The sequence below is a fragment of the Scyliorhinus torazame genome, chromosome 10 (assembly GCF_047496885.1).
Source record: "Scyliorhinus torazame isolate Kashiwa2021f chromosome 10, sScyTor2.1, whole genome shotgun sequence".
Taxonomy (NCBI): Eukaryota; Metazoa; Chordata; class Chondrichthyes; order Carcharhiniformes; family Scyliorhinidae; genus Scyliorhinus; species Scyliorhinus torazame.
This window is the reverse complement of record NC_092716.1, coordinates 38898532-38915351: the sequence shown is the minus strand read 5'-3', so window position 1 is coordinate 38915351 and position 16820 is coordinate 38898532. Positions and strand designations below refer to the sequence as shown.

General features: G+C 41.7%; 1 protein-coding gene across 1 annotated transcript in view; it reads left to right on the top strand.

Annotated features, from left to right (window-relative positions):
• Window positions 1-16820, top strand: part of dhx38 (DEAH (Asp-Glu-Ala-His) box polypeptide 38) — a 223892-nt gene that overhangs the window by 90792 nt on the left and 116280 nt on the right. The window contains exons 12-15 of the mRNA XM_072517951.1: window positions 2102-2239; window positions 7334-7520; window positions 12303-12488; window positions 12911-13051. Coding sequence (XP_072374052.1) covers window positions 2102-2239; window positions 7334-7520; window positions 12303-12488; window positions 12911-13051 — 652 coding nt within the window. The remainder of the gene's footprint in view (window positions 1-2101; window positions 2240-7333; window positions 7521-12302; window positions 12489-12910; window positions 13052-16820) is intronic.

Below are 16820 nucleotides of genomic sequence, written 5' to 3'. Positions count from 1 at the left end.
TCACAAATTTGATCGAATTAATTGAAGAAGTGACAAGAAGGGTTGATGAAGAAAGTGCAGTGCATGTTGTGCACATGGATTTTTAACAAGGTGTTTGACAAGGTCCTACATGGCAGATTGGTCAAAGAAGTAAAAGCCCATAGGATGCAGGGCAATGTGGCAAACTGGATAAAATGTTGGCTTAGTAACAGGACACAAAGGGTAATGGTCGATGGCTGCCCTTCAAATGGAAAGTTGTTTCAAGTGGTGTTCCACAGCGCTTGGTGTTGGGACCCTTACTGTTTGTGTTAGATATTAACGATTTGGGTGGAATGTGGTGGGCAAGATTGGGAAATTTGCAGACAACACAAAGATTGTGCGAGTGGTGGATAGTGTAGAGGATAGTAATCTCTAAAATGATATGGATGGGTTGGTGGAGCGGGCTATAAAGTGGCAGATGGATTTTAACACAGAGAAGTGTGAGGTCATGCATTTAGGGAAGTAAAATAGTTATCAGGGGTACACAATAAATGGGAGTATACTAAGAGGGGTAGATGAAGTGAGAGGTCTTGGCACACAAGCAAACAGGTTCCTGAAGGCAGCAGTTCAAGTAGACAAGGTTGTAAAGAAAGCTTATGGAATGCTTCATTGGCAGAGGTATAGAATATAAAAGTAAGGATATAATGTTGGAATTGTATAAAACACTGGTGAGGCCACAACTGGAGTATTGTGTGCAATTCGGGTCAACAAATTGCAGGAAGGATGTCATTGTTCTTCAGAGAGTGCAGAGGAAGTTTACAAGAATGTTGCCAGGGCTAGAAAAGTGTGGCTATGAGGAGAGATTAGATAGGTTGGGTTAATTTTCCTTGGAACAAAGAAGGCTGAGGGGTGACTTAATTGAGGTCTACAAAATTATGACGGGAAGAGATGGTGGACAGGATGAAATTGTGGAAAATTCTAGAACCAGGGGACATGGATTCAAGATAAGTAGCAGAAGGTGTAGAGGGGACATAAGGAAGAACCTTTTTACAAAGTGGGAATTTGGAATTAGCTGCCTGAGTTGGTGGTGGAGGCAGAGACCCTTAACTCTTTATAAAAGAACATGGATCTGCACCTTAAGTGCTGTTAGCTACAGGGCTATGCACCGGGTGCAGCAAGGTGCCATTAGAAAGGGCACCTGGGTGTCCTCGGGCTGACATGGACAAGATGGGCCAAATGGCTGTGCTGTAACTTTTCATGTTCAGAAGAATATTACTGTGATCAATTCTTATTTCTTGCAAAGGATTTTGAAATTTTAAAAAAATCTAATCTTGTTTAATTTGTGGAAGACTAATTTACAGATAGGAAAGCTGTAGGGATAGATGATGTAATCATTGATTTTTGTAACATTTTAGATAATTACGCAATTGGTCAAACAGCGAATAAAGAATGATGCTGAACATTGTAAAGTATTAAATATTGGTTGGGAAAGTGGTCATGTAATTGCTTATCTTTCCTTAATGTTTCCATCCTTGCAGTCTGACTGTTTAATTTGTTCAGAACTGCATTGAGACTGCCCATACAGATTTTGTTTCTCATACTTTCGACCATCAGTGTCAAGAAATAAGCTGGGGCTGGATTCTCCATCGGCGGGATCCTCCGTTTTACTGGCAGTGCACTCACGGCCGCGGATTTCCCAACGGTGTGGGGGTGCCACAATGGGAAAGCCCATTGATCGGCTGCCGGGACGGAGAATCCTGCTGCTGGTGGGTGTTCGTCGCACCAGAAAACGGGTGTGGCGGGAGAATCCCGCCCCTTATCTCTGAATTAAATCCCAGAAATAAACTGTTAGTATTCTAATGCACTCTTCCCACCACTTGCCTATTTTCTCCCTTGTGCCTTTATGCATGCAAGTTAAATAAAACATCAACAAAAGCTGTTACATGCCAGACACATACAGCTTCTACCATCCATTAATAACTACTATCTTAAATGGTTGTATAATGTGGCTATTATGTTTAGAAACAATGTTCAGGATTGAGGAGTCATGGTTTTGTTACAGATTACTATACAGAATAAGCTGATAACAGAAATGCAATATTAACGTCTTTGAAATATATTTTCTTATGTTACTAATATGTAGAATTGACCAGAAGTTTGCTGATCATATGAAGGACAAGAATGTGGCAAACAGTGAATTTGCAAAGAAGAAATCCATTCTTGAACAGAGGCAGTACCTACCTATATTCGCTGTTAGAGAACAGTTACTCAATATAATACGGTAAGTAACGATTTTATATTTAAATAACACATTGCTGATGGTTGGGGGAACTGAGGTACCAAATGACTTGCCTCATGTATACTGTGGTCATTAATAAAAACATCAGAAGTGTGATTCGAATTTTTTTAATACAATGAGCTGTGATGATCTGGAATGTACATAACTTGAACAGGCGGGGAAGCAGATTCAATAGTAACATTCAAGAAAATTGGATAAATATTTGAAGGGGAATAAATTGCAGGGTTATGGGGAGCTAGCAGGAGAATAGAAATGATTGGATTACTATTTTAAAGATCTAGCACCAACTAGATGAGCTGTTCGACCTTCCTCTGCGCTGTGCCATTCTATGCTATTCGGTGACTATCTCTGAGTGAAGCTAGCCAGTGCAGTATGGTCAGTTTTGGGTCAAATGTCATTACTTCAAAATTGAATCATATTTTCCACTTAAATAATACAAGCTAACATTACAGTGTAAAGAATAATCAGTAGCAGGGCTACATTGGCACACATTATCAGTCTTTTTAACCTTTTTCTTGCAGTTACACAGCCAGCAGGGCAGAATGCAACTTTGGTGTTGATTTGCATGTTTCTTTTACCAGCATCCTGGGCCACTGAAACATGCCAGATTTTCTTTCAATGTTCATTCTTGGCATGTTGACGTCTCTGGCAAAGCTAGTATTTATTGTCCATCCTCAATTGCCCTTGAGAATGCAGTGAATAGCCTTTATGAATTGCCATGATGTGGAGATGCCGGCGTTAGACTGGGGTGAGCACAGTACGAAGTCTTACAACACCAGGTTAAAGTCCAACAGGTTTGTTTCCGAAAGCTACCTGAGGAAGGAGCAGCGCTCCGAAAGCTAGTGACATCGAAACAAACCTGTTGGACTTTAACCTGGTTATGAATTGCTGCAGTTCTGACAGTCACAGTACAATGCAGCGTTGTTGGGTAGAAAGTTCCAGGATTTTGACTGAGGGGGGTTCATTTTCTAACCTACTGTTGTGGCCATTGTAATCATGTGGCTTGTTCTGGTCAGTGGTGACCCCAGGAGACTTTGAATGTCAGGATTCAATGATGGTAATGCCAAAAAATGTCATGTGGAGTTGATTCTCTTACTGGAGATGGTCTTGGAGGTGGTCTGGCACTACTGCCATGAATGTTACTTGCCATTTACCAACCCAACCCTGATGTTGTCACGGTCATCCTGCATGTGGACCACTGACTGCTTCATCATCTGAACAGTTGCAAATTGATTGTATAGGGTTCAGTTCTATCACCAGTGAACATACTACTGACCTAACCATGGAGGGAAGGTCATTGATGAAACAACTTAATGTGGTTAGGCCTAGGCCACAGCCCTGAGAATCTCTTGCAGTGTTGTGCTGAGGTTGAAATGATTGGTCTCCAAAAATCACAACCATCTTCATTCGCGCCAGTTATGACTCTTAACCAGTCTGTATCCCACTGACTTCAATTTTATTAGATGCCACATTCCGTCAAATGCTCCCTTGTTGGCAAGAGCAAACACTTTCACCTTCACCTTTGGAATTCAGCATTTCACAACAACAGAAGAATTAGGAGCAGGAGTAGGCTATTCGGCTCCTTGAGTCTGCTCTGCCATCCGACAAGTTCAAGGCTGACCTAACTGGCCTCAGCTCCATTATCCTGTCTGCCTCTCATAATCCTTGACTTCCTTCTTTGATAAGTAAACTATCTAACTCAGCCACTGCTTTCTGCCAAAAGGAATTCCACGTGGTAACAACCCTCTGAGAGAAAGAAACAGCTCTTATATCTCAGTCTTAAATGGGAAGACCCCTAATCTTTCAAGTATGTCCCCTAGTTCTAGACTCCCCCACGAGGGAAAACATCCTCCCAACATTCACCTAGTCGAGTCCCCTTGGAATCTTACATATTTCAATAAAGTCACTCCTCATTCTTCTAAACTCCAATGGGTATAAGCTTGGAAACTGTTCAACCTTTCCTCCTAAGATAACCCCATTCATCCCAGGAATAAGTCAAGTAACCTCTCTGAACAGCTTCTAATGCAGTTATATCCTTAAGTAAGGAGACCAAAATTACACAATAATCCAGATGCGGTCTAAAGCCCCATGCAGTTGCAACATCATTTCCCCTTTGCCAGGGAATCCCTTTGCAATAGGTGCCAAATTTGTATTTGCCCTTCTAATCACTTGCTGCACCTGCATACCATTTTTCTGTGATTCATGCACCAGGATGCCCTGATACATTTGTACCGTAGAGTTCTGCAGTCCTTCTCCATTCAACTAATGTACTGTTTTTCTATTCTCCTTTCCAAATGGACAAGACACATTTTCCCACATTATACTCAATCTGACAATTTTATGCCCATTCGTTTTATCTAAATCTCTCTATGTCGTCTTGACAATTTATTTTCCTACCTATTTTTGTTATCTGCAAATTTAGCAACCGTACATCCAGTCCCTTCATCCAAGTGATTGATACCGAATGTCAATAGTTGATTTTTTTTTGAGTTGGAACCAATGCTAGAATGAGATCCATAACCAAGTGATCCTGGGAGAACCCAAACTGGGCATTGGTGAGTAAATGCTGCTTCATAACACTTTAACGACAATTTCTGTCACTTTGCAGCTGATTGAGAGTAAGCTGATGGGCCAAATTTGATATGTTGTGCTTTTTGTGGACCGGGCATACCTGTGCAATTTTCTACTTTGTCCAATAGTTATCCTGGAAAAGCTTGGCCAGAGACATGGCTAGTTCTGAAGCATAGGTCTGCAGTTCCACAGCTTGGATGTTGTCTGGCATGGAGCCGTTGCAACATCCAGTGTGCACAGCCATGTCAGTGAATCGAATTGGATGAAGACTGATATCTGTGATGCTAGGAGGAGGCTCAGCTGGACCATCTACTTTCGGCACTTATAACTGAAACTGGTTGTGAATGCCTTTTGCATTTAAATGCTGGGGCCTGCAATCATTTTGGGTGGAGATGTTCATTGAGCCTTTTCCTCCTGTTAGTTGTTTAATTATCCACTACCATTCTCGACTGGCAGGACAGTAGAATTTGATCTGATTTGTTGGTTGTGGAATTGCTTAGTTGTTTATAGCATACTGCTGCTGCTGTTTAGCATGCATGTAACCTTGAGTTTTAGTTTCACTGTTGGCACCTCAATTTCTGGCTGCTTCTGGTCTCAATCTTTCCTCTTCTACAATGCCCCTTTGAACTGGGACTGGCTACTTGGCTCAATAATAATCTCAGAGTAAAGGCCTTGAGGATTGTGTGGAGTACATACTGAAGGTTCACACAACTTCATGGATGCCCAGTTTTTGAGTTGCTAGATCTGTTCTCAATCTTTCCGGTTTAACACGATGAGAGTGCTGCACAACATGATGGAGGGTGTCCTCAGTTTAAAGACAAGACTTTGTCTCCACAAGGACAGTGCGTCAGTCTCTCCTACCAATACTGTCATGGGCAGATACATCTGAGGCAGATAAATTGGCAAAGGAATGGTCAAGTCAGGTTTTCTCATGTTGGTTCCCGCATCACGTATTGCAAGCCTAGTCTGATAGCTATGTCAGCTACTTGACTGCTCTTGGTGGTAGACATTGAAGTCATAACTGAATTACGTTCTGTGGCCTTGCTATACTCAGTACTTTTTCCAAGCAGTATTCAACGTGGTAAGTACAATTCATCAACTATGGAGGGGACACCAAGCAATAATCAGAGCTGTTTTCCCTTTGACTCTGGATCCCATGAAGTCTCATAGTATTTTTGAGGACTGTCAGGGCCACCTCCTCTCCACTGTACATCGCTGGGCCTTACCTGCTGGCTGACTGGGACCGTGTGACTGTGACAAGCCATGCTTGACTAGTCAGTGGGACATTCTCCCAAGTTTTGCACAGGTTCCCAGATCTCAGCAAGAAGGACTTTGTAGGCTCAGTTGAGCAATCTGTCTTTATCCTGTCCAAATTGAATGCCTAGGTCGAGAGCAGGTAGTCCATCCGGTTTCATTGTACTTTTTTTGTTGGGGTTTGATACAACTGAGTGTCTTGTTCAATTTGGGAATTTGTCATGTGTAACTTTGCATGATCAGTGAATGTTATGTTTTGCCTCTCCAGGGCCAGATGTTGGAACATTCCTGTCTTTCAGCTATCTTTTGGGTGTGAATTTAAGCGCTTCATGAATTTCAATAATACCTTGTCACCAAATAATAAACGTGGAACCGAGGGAGGAGAGCCCAATAAAATGTCAATTTTTCTCACCTTGAAATAAATTAATGGGGAATATTTTCCCTGTTCAGTCACTTAGAGGAAATATGTGAACCATTGTGGTGTACATAATGTAAGTAACACCAAATGAGGAAAAAACCCAAATATGAGTAAAAATAGAAATGAATGACCAATATGCACCTAAAAAAATAGCAGTGAAACAGTAAAATAAAAAGAAAATATGATGATGCAATTATTTAGCACCTTTCATGTTCTTTGGGCATCCCAAATCACTTCACAGTTAATAAATTACATTAGTACGTAGTAGAATAATCTCTCTTACCATAGTGTATTTGTGATATGCAAGGTTTGTTGTGTTTTTAAATACATGTCACTTATTTCCCTAATTCAATAAGATATACATCTTTGTGTGTATGCATAATGGGGGAAAAAAGAACAGCTGGGAAATGTAGATGGGCAAGTACAAGGTCAAAACTATGATTAGTATATGTATTGACAGAAAATATCAGATTGGTAGCTCCAATGATTGAATGTTGGCCTCCCAGCCACAGGATCACTGGCTCTTATTCCAACTGATATTCTGACTTGCTTGCACTGAAAAAAGTTGACCAATCTTTGGTCAAACCATTGGCAACAGTGGCACTGTAAACAAAAGGGGGAAAGCAGAGCCGGTCCTGTGTCACAAAATATACTTTCTATTTTCTTAAAGTAGGAAGTTAATGAAGTAAAAATCAATAGATTATTCCAATCAGACTGTACCTTTGTCCTGGCTTTAAGGACATCAGAAGAAGATCGTTTGTGTATGTTGGGGTAGGTGAAAGAAAGACCGAGCTTCAGATAGATAATTTATTTTTCTTCTTCATTCTGTACAGCGATAACAATGTCGTCATTGTTGTCGGAGAAACTGGAAGTGGAAAGACGACTCAACTAACACAGTATCTTAGTGAAGATGGTTATTCAAACTATGGCATGATCGGATGTACTCAGCCCAGACGTGTGGCAGCCATGTCTGTGGCGAAACGCGTTAGTGAGGAGATGAATGTGAATCTTGGAGAAGAGGTAATGAAATATTTCCGGTCTGGTCTTTAGTGCCACATAAGTTCAATTGATTATGCTTACCTGGGGCATATGACACTAAATTTTCTTCATCCATTTTTTTTTAGGGTATCTATTATGAAATGTTTCTGAAAGAGATTGAAAAATATCTTCTTTAATTTCATTATTTTAAAAAATGTTAAACTTGTGTTTATGCTCAAAGTACCAGAAGCTCGCAGTGAAGCAGCACTGCAGTTGTGTGGCATTGGTATCATTAGACGTAAATTTATTTTAAAGCTGAAGCATTGAACAGGACTTTGGGGAAAAATGGCTTAAAAAGAATATGTTTTATATATTCTGCAGTCGCCAGAAACTTGAATGGACTTAGCATTGTTGTGAGTAAATGATCATGGATGATGTGCTCCACAGATTGCTATGCACCAGATTAAAATATCTTGAAGACACCTCATCCATTATATGAATTCTGCACCCTGATAAAATCATAGAATCATAGAATTTACAGTGCAGAAGGAGGCCATTCGGCCCATCAAGTCTACACTGGCCCTAGGAAAGAGCACCCTACTTAAGCCCACCCCTCCACCCTATCCCAGTAACCCCGCCTAACCATTTTTGGACACGAAGGACAATTTATCACGGACAGTCTACCTAACCTGCACATCTTTGGACTGTGGGAGGAAACGGGAGCACCCGGAGGAAACCCAAGCAGACACGGGGAGAACGTGCAGAATCCGCACAGTGACCCAAGCCAGGAATGTGGGACCCTGGAGCTGTGAAGCAACTGTGCTACCGTGCTGCCCTGATCTTTATATTTATTGGACAATATTTGTAATTCTATTACCTACCATCATCATTCTTAGAAGATTGTTAGTAATGATAAGTTGTGAACTATCTTGCACATTCTCAGCTTTTAAAAAAATAAACCAATTATGTACAATGCTTTTTACAAATTTTTCAAAATTTGATTTTTAGAACAGTGATGCATCTTATGGGAAATAGCACAGCAGCATTAAAAAGCTCAAGTGAGGACGGCGCGGTGGTTAGCACTGCTGCCTCACAGCGCTGAGGATCCGGGTTCGAACTTGGCCCTGGGAGTCCATGTGGAGTTTGCACATTCTGCCCGTGTCTGTGTGGGTCTCACCCGCACAACCCAAAGATGTGCAGGGTAGGTGGATTGGCCATGCTAAATTGCCCCTTAGTAAAAAAAAAACTCAAGTGAGGATCTGATGTTGGTATCTAATGTCGAATAAACATAAAATGTTTGTGATTTTGGTACTAAAACAATAAAGGCGGCAGAATTCCTGTTGAAACCGTTTTGTGCTTGGAATGTTTTGTGCTATAATTATCGACAGGAGAAATTTTTCTCTAAAACGATGGCAGAGTTTGCTATGTCATTTCTACTGCATTCAGAAAAGAGGCTGCTAACTAGCAAGAATCTTTCTTCTTAAGAAACAACATTTTCATAAACTGAACATGGCTTCAGCCAATCAATTTGCACAGTAGATACAAGGGTAGATTTTCAGATTGAGTATGAACGTGAACATGTGAATCCATCAGGAAAACTGGGTGGTTCCCTGATTACCTTGTGCATCAGAGCTTTTCTGGGATGGAAACATTGACAGCCTGAACAGGTGATAGCTTCAGTTAAAGAGGACAACGGTTGGTAGTATAGCTGTAAAATCATTTCTGGACTGATTTCTTTTTTTCTAATTTTCCTGCTACCACTTGAATTTAGTGGAATCTTTCTGTAAACTACTAACTGTAGTTAGTGGTATAACAGTTGTGCTCTTCACCACTTTATTACTGCAGCTGATGAAAAATCCGCTTGTTGGTAGGAGTTTGCATATTCTCCCTGTGTCTGTGTGAGTTTCCTCTGAGTGCTCTGGTTTCCTCCCACAGTCCAAAGATGTGCTGGTTAGGTGGATTGGCCATGATCCATGCACAGGGTTCCGTGAATAGGGCGGAGGAGTGGGTCTAAGGAGAGTGCACTTTCAGAGTGCCGTGCAGACTTGATGGGCCAAATGGCTTCCTGCAGTGTAGGGATTCTATGGTAGCTACACACCCACATCAAACTCAATGGGCCGAATGACCTCCTTCTGCACTGTAAATTCTATGATCTACAAACTGAGGTGCATGTACCTCACTTTGACAGATGGGCAGTGGATTTGGAGGCTCCTATGCCCAAAGAAAACAGCAACACATGGCCAGAAAGTATGACCAGAAAATGTGAATGCGCAGCCCACCATAATGCTAAATGTGTCCTCAGAAACAGCCCAATCACAATCATACATTAATGGTACTGCAAAACATGTCAAATCAGCCAACAACTTGCCAAAATGCCACCAGACCCTATTGTCCCACTTAGCTGGCAATGATCTTGTGGTCAAGGTCATCAGATAGTCATATGTAGAGCATATCCATCTGCACCAGGTCACCTCCAATGATGGTAGTACTGTTGCTTCATAGCGCCAGGGACCTGGATTCGATTCCCGACTTGGATCACTGTCTGTGCCGAGTCTGCATGTTCTCCTCGTGTCTGCGAGGATTTCCTCCGGGTGCTCCGGTTTCCTCCCACAAGTCCAGAAAGATGAGCTTGTTAGGTGAATTGGGCATTATGAATTCTCCATCCGTGTACCCGAACAGGCGCCGTAGTGTGGCGACTAGGGGATTTTCATAGTAACTTCATTGCAGTGTTAATGTAAGCCTACTTGTGACACTAATACAGATTATTATTACCTTGCAGCATTGGGTGTTACAGTCATTGATTGTACTAGTTAGCTGTGACATCGAGGTTACCTTGATGCTCTTGTCGGCTTACTGCAATACTGATGTTTGGAAATGGTGGCAAGGATCGCCACTTTTTTTGGAACCACCTCCTGCAATGCTACTTAAACATCAGTAGCTATAAACAGGGCATCGAATATTCGCTCATCATCTGCAGATGCATGTCAGTTCCATGAGTTTCTTATTGATTAATTTTTTGTCTTTCGTTTCAGAGCCCTTACTCTCTTCAGCTGTAACAAAGCTTGCCAGTGGATTGACATGCATTCTGTGCTTTAAGAAAGAAATATTGTAACTCATTCATTTAACATCTGTCATGTCTTCGGGAGGCCCCAAAGTGCTTTACAGCCAACAAATTACTTTTCAAATGCCAATCTTGGTTCAGTCATGACATTCTGACCTCTGTGGCAGAAGGTTGCAAGTTGAAGTTTAACTCCAGAGTCTTGAACACTTAATCTAGTCTGATACTTAAATGCAATACTGGGAAATGTGGTGTTAACATAATGCCAAGTCAGCCTTTCAGGTGGATGTGAAAGATCCTGACCTACTTCAGAAGTACTTCGTTAGCTGTGAAGGGCTTTGGGATATCCCAAGGAAATTAAAGGTCCTATAGAAATGGAAGTTTTACTTTACGTCTCAGTGGTGTAGCCTCTGGTAAAGGCAAATGTGGCAGCAAATTTACACACAGGGCCCAAAGACTGTAGTAAGGCAAATTACAAGGTCATCTGATTTGGTGGTGTTGGTTGAAGGACAGGACAGCAAGAGAACTCTCTTCCCTCTCTCTCTCTTCCCCCCCCCATCCAACCCTGGGCAGACAGGTGCTCGGTTTAAATTCCCCCTCCTTACTACATTGAAGTTTAGATTATGTGCCCAAGCCTTCATTTGGGACTTGTACCTACAACTTTCTAATTCAGAGGTGAAAATACTACCAATGTAGCCAAATTGAGGCGTAATCTGTGCTGGAGTCTTGGGGACAACAGATGAGTTTGAAATTTAAAATGCTAATTGGTTACACAAGCACGTGAAATAAAAACCAAATAAGTTTATCATTCTATTTTAAAAACTCCCTTTTACTGTTTCCTTCCCTTTAAGCTTCACTTCACATTTCTTTAGTCTCACCACCGGTGTGCTCTCTGTCCACGTCCAAATTGGCATAATTCCGATAATGAGTTGACCGTGGAAAACTGGATGAAACTTTCAAAACATTTGGATGTATATCGCATTCATAATGGAAACTAACCTGAGATAACTGTTAAGCACACAGAAAACTCTGATTACTAACTGGGACTAGACATATCCTAAAATGAAATACCTATGTTCTTAAAGTTCAAAATGCAAGTAAATACAAATGTTAATCAAGTTGAAAGAATTGCAAAGGAAATTTTTAAAATTAGATTAAGGACCTGTATTACTTCCATGTGAGGGCCTCTATATGTCAACTTATATCGATTTCCATGCAAATCATTATTGGACAGTATATATTTTTCCGTTTGGAAAAGGGATAAGATAACACCTGTTCTGAAAAATGTTCCACTAAGTCATAGTGTGCAATGCTTTACTTTTGTTCGTTGTTTAAGACTTGAATTTCTTTGCAAGACATTTTATAAAGTTCGCTCTTGCCACACTTGGTATTCTTATATTTTGGTGCTTTCTTCATATTAACAATTTAAAAACACAACAATGAATTTAAATTCTGAAATCATAGGAGTTATCCTGTAACACAAATTCTCCACAGTTCCTCTGCTATTTTTGTTTCAGAAAGATATTAAAGAGTATAATCTATTTGAAACTTTTGTACCTTTATTAATTTCTTGAATCTCGAATCCAAGCACCAAGGAAGAACTAGGAGTCAATTTAGACAAAATGGAAATATCCTGAATTTATATGTAAAATGCTTTCAGTTTAGCCAAGCAGAAAGTTAGCCCTTTTCTGCCAATATGCCTCTTGAGGTTTCATATTGCCCATTGTTATTATCAAAGTGTTAATTTTATTATCTTTCTTTTCTAGGTGGGCTATGCTATTCGATTTGAAGACTGCACTTCTGAACAAACTGTCATTAAATATATGACGGATGGTATTCTGCTTCGGGAATCCCTGAGAGAAGCAGACTTGGATCATTATAGTGCTGTCATAATGGACGAAGCCCATGAGCGATCACTGAACACTGATGTACTGTTTGGCTTACTTCGAGAGGTGTGTACATAGCTGAGGCATTACGGCAACAATTTTGGGAGAAAAGAGCCCTTAAGATATTTTACACATTTGTTTGTTAAGCATTTTCATCTTTTCCATCCAACAACATTTCCGTATTAAATGTAATTTCCATTTCAATATGGCATGCAGTTGTTATCAGAATGCTGTCTGGTGTACAAGAATGACATGAGATGGTTCGGTTTCCATTTCTTCCATTATCCTTTAACAGAATTTCCTCAGCTGAGATTTAGAAATTGTGGTGAGACGAATCTGCAGGATGTCATATTCTGCCACCATGTTGTGCAGTATGTTACCAAGGCATTGCATCACGTAACCAGATGTGCTAGTTTAACCATTTCCCACTACTTTTGAAGGTTATTTAATTCCATATATTTGTTCAACTTGCATCCAACTTTTTCTAGGTTGTAGCTCGTCGCGCTGACCTAAAGCTAATTGTTACATCGGCAACCATGGATGCAGGCAAGTTTGCCGCATTTTTTGGGAATGTTCCTGTTTTTCACATTCCAGGCCGGACATTTCCTGTGGACATTTTCTTCAGTAAGGTATGGTCCCAGTTGGAGATTTTCACTGATGTGTAGTTCTTTCATTTAATGATTCCTTTCATTACGCAGGACCTCAATAGCTGCAAGTGTTCATATATTCGTAGGCTTTGGAATCCACTCTATTGAGAATTCAAGAGTAGAGTTTAGAGTACTGCTGGCAGCACAGAAACAACTGCACGTGTAAATTGATTTAAAAGTCTTTCTTGTGTCTTTCAATTCATGATTGTGAAATTCCCCAGTTTAGAGGCAAGGTGGATAGAGGCCAGTAAATTGAGGCATCCACGACTAAAACAAAACAGTGCCCTGCAATAACCAAGGAAACATAAACATAAGTCAGTATAAGGAATCGGAACAGTAGTAGGTCATTTGACCCCTCCCCTCAAGCCTGCTTCGCCCTTCAGTAAGACCATGACTTATCTGATTGTGACTGTAACTTTCCTGCTTTCCCTCCGTATCCTCGACTCCATTGTAGGTCAAAAATCTGTCTTAACTCAGCATTAAATATATTCAATGACCCAGCCTCCATTGCTCTCTGGGATAGAGAATCCCAAAGAAATTTGTCTTCTCTGTCTTAAATGCTTGCTTTATTCATTTTGTCACAATAATAGCTTTATAAATATTTTAAAATTTGTATGCATCATCAATAACCATTAATAGTTAATTGTCTCTGCGAATTCTTAAACATTATAAAAACTGTCAGTTCATTTGAACAGGAAAATAATCTTGGCATCTGCCCTAATAAATGAATGATTCAATTTTGAAACCTTTTGAAGTCTGTTCTGGTTCAATTTGACATAGCGAAGTTTCCTGGTGTATAATTTATACGTATTATCAGATGCAGTGCACTAAGAGAAATGCCAAATTTCTGAGGTACTTCTGTTGAAATGTTTTAACATGGATAGTCCATTTGTATGGAGATCAATGGCATCATGTCCAAATCAGTTGCTTTGTATGGAAATAAAATTATCCAGGCAAAAGCAAAGGTAGGCAAGGATTGGCTGGAACTGTGTTAAAGCTTAATAGCTTTTTAAAAAATGTCATTATAATATTGAGTACACAACGTGTTGCTGTAATTTCTGTTTATTTTCCAATGCCTACCGATTTTTCTGCCAAAGGCATTTTTTAAAGAGAGATTGAAGGGGTGATTACACCGTTCATATGGGGAGGGAAGGAGGCCAGAATTAGAAAGGTGCGACTACAGAGAGGAAGGCAGGCAGGGGGTTTGGATCTTCTGAACCTGATGTATTATTACTGGGCGGCGAATGTGGAGAAGGTACAGAGCTGGGTCAGAGGGGTTGACTCCCAGTGGGTCAGAATGGAGGAGAATTTGTGTAGGGGGTCGGGATTGAAGGCAACAGCGCCGCTCCCGACAGCCCCGGAGAAATACTCAGGGAGTCCAGTAGTAATAGCTTTGTTGAGAATTTAGAGGCAGTTTCGCCAGCACTTCGGGTTGGAGGCAGGGGCAAAGGAAATGTTGATTCGGGGGAACCATAGATTTGAGCCAGGGAAGTGGGATGGAAATTTTCGGAGATGTAGCCACCTGGGTTGGCCGCTTCCCGACTTAAAATGGAGATCCGCAAAGAATGCAGGGAAATTCAGCCAAGCAAGGAAAAACTAGCAAGTGCAAAGTCTCCTGTGTATTAGAACTTGCAGAAGCCCAGACAGCACTGAAACTCACAGCCATCTGCATACTAATTGATCCCCGGGAACAATTGAAACATGTAAGGTGAATAAGGCCAAGCCAGACTCCTCGGCGCCAGCAGGAGCCAAGACAAAGGAAGGCCAACGGACACTCAGGGACCGCCCAGCGATCAGGGAACAACTCCAGTATTGGAGAAATCGATCCAAGTGATCGGAACGCAGTCCAATCACTTGGAACCAGATACGGGGTCCGCCTCCGAACGGCGCGAAGCCCTTGGGGACTATAAAGTTGAGCCCCCAAATTCAAATCGGTCTTCTTGGCAGGGTCACTCAGCAGCGCGAAACAACCCTTGACAGTGACCTGCCTAGCTGCCGCAACAACCAAGTAAGTCTCCAGTCAACGCTCGCTACGAGATAGGCGCTCCTAGCTACCAGTCCATACCAGCTTTTGAATCCTGCAGGCTCAGAATCGAACAAAAGGCCATTTGTTGCCCTGACCTGGTGGGCCAGTTCCAAGCTAAGTATAGGCCTTTTAGTGATAGAGATAGCCTAGTAAGTAGAGTTTTATGCATGAGTAGTGATTGACTGTGTATAATAAATGTGTTTTGATTTGAAGCTTACCAATTGGTGTGTCGAGTTATTGATCAGTACTTGAACTTGAACCTCGTGGCGGTATCATAAAGATACCTGTCGACTCTAGAGCAAAGGTTATAGAAACAGAGCAAATTAAGTAAAGACACAACGAGCAACATTTAAGAGCCAACCAAAAGTTAGCAACATTTACTGGCGACATCCTGGTGGGACCCGACTTAGAAGTGGCCTAACCACTCCGGGAGAACCCAAAATTTGAATTGAGAATCCAATTGGGAACAGAAAAACCACAAGTGTTCAAACAGTTCTGATCAATCCTCATAATTCGGAAGCGTGTTAATGCATGCGTAACTAACAGGGCTATAAGGTAAAACTGATAGATTTTTGTTGCAAAAAACTGTCGGGAGTTTGTATTCCGGAAAATAGCGAAAGCCGTACCCGTGTTCACAGCACCGCCTTAGCACCCCTCGTTCCAAATTTTAAAAGAGCATTCAGATAGGAAAAATGGCAATGAAGGCAATGGAACGCCTCATTAACCCTCTGGAATTCATGGTCGCAGCGACCAGCAGCAGAGTAGGACAGTGTCCCGTTTGGGAAGAAGAGATCAGAAAATATCTCAAAGGGAAAGGATGGCCCCTTTGGAGTGAATTCTGTGATAATGAGGAAACAGGACCTGGGGGTATAGGACCTACTTGGTGGGAGAACCTGTCCGAGATCCATAAGAAAAGCTTGGGGAAAGCTCGCAAGCCGATGGCAATCGTGTCCTGTCTGGCACAATTGCGAGGCACAGAGGAGGTCGTTCGGACGCTCCGCAAAGAGATAGAAGAGAGACATTGAATGAGCAAGGCCGATGTTAGTAAGATCGAGAGAGAGAACATAAAGTTGAGAAGGAAGTTGGCAGCAAAGGACGGAGAGGTGGATGATGCCAAGTGGACACACCAGTCTTGTCTAGCGCACCTGAGCACCTTCCAAACCCAATATGAAACGGCCTATCAGGACACGCAACGTGCAGTCCTGGTAAGAGAAGAGACAGAGAAACAGGTAGAGGCATTGCAAAGGCAGTGCAGCGATTTAAAAGCAGTGTTAAGAGCACTCCATGCTGCCACCACAGAGCACAGATAAAGCTCAGTGGATCATTCAAAATGAAGGAAGCAGATTGCAGAACTGCAGTCTTTGCTTTCAGTACAAAATGGGTTTCACAGCACCTTTAGATCCCAATTAGATGAGGAAGACGGCCCTGATTGGCAAGAATTAAACAAAACCGCGCATAGGCATGTTCAGGGAACATGTGCGCAAGGAAAGCCCCAAAAGAGAAAAGCACCCCAACCCCCCACAGAGCAGACAGATCAGGCACCCATGAATCCAGTAACCACCCACTGCACAGTCACATCGGAAGGAGACGCAGAATTCCTTTATACCACCCCCTTAACTGTGACCCAATTACGGGACGCGTGCGAAAAAAAATCACACCGTTCCTCCCCACCTCAGACCCCCACCACTTCTTTGCTAGAGTAAAGCAGCAGGCGACCATGTACGG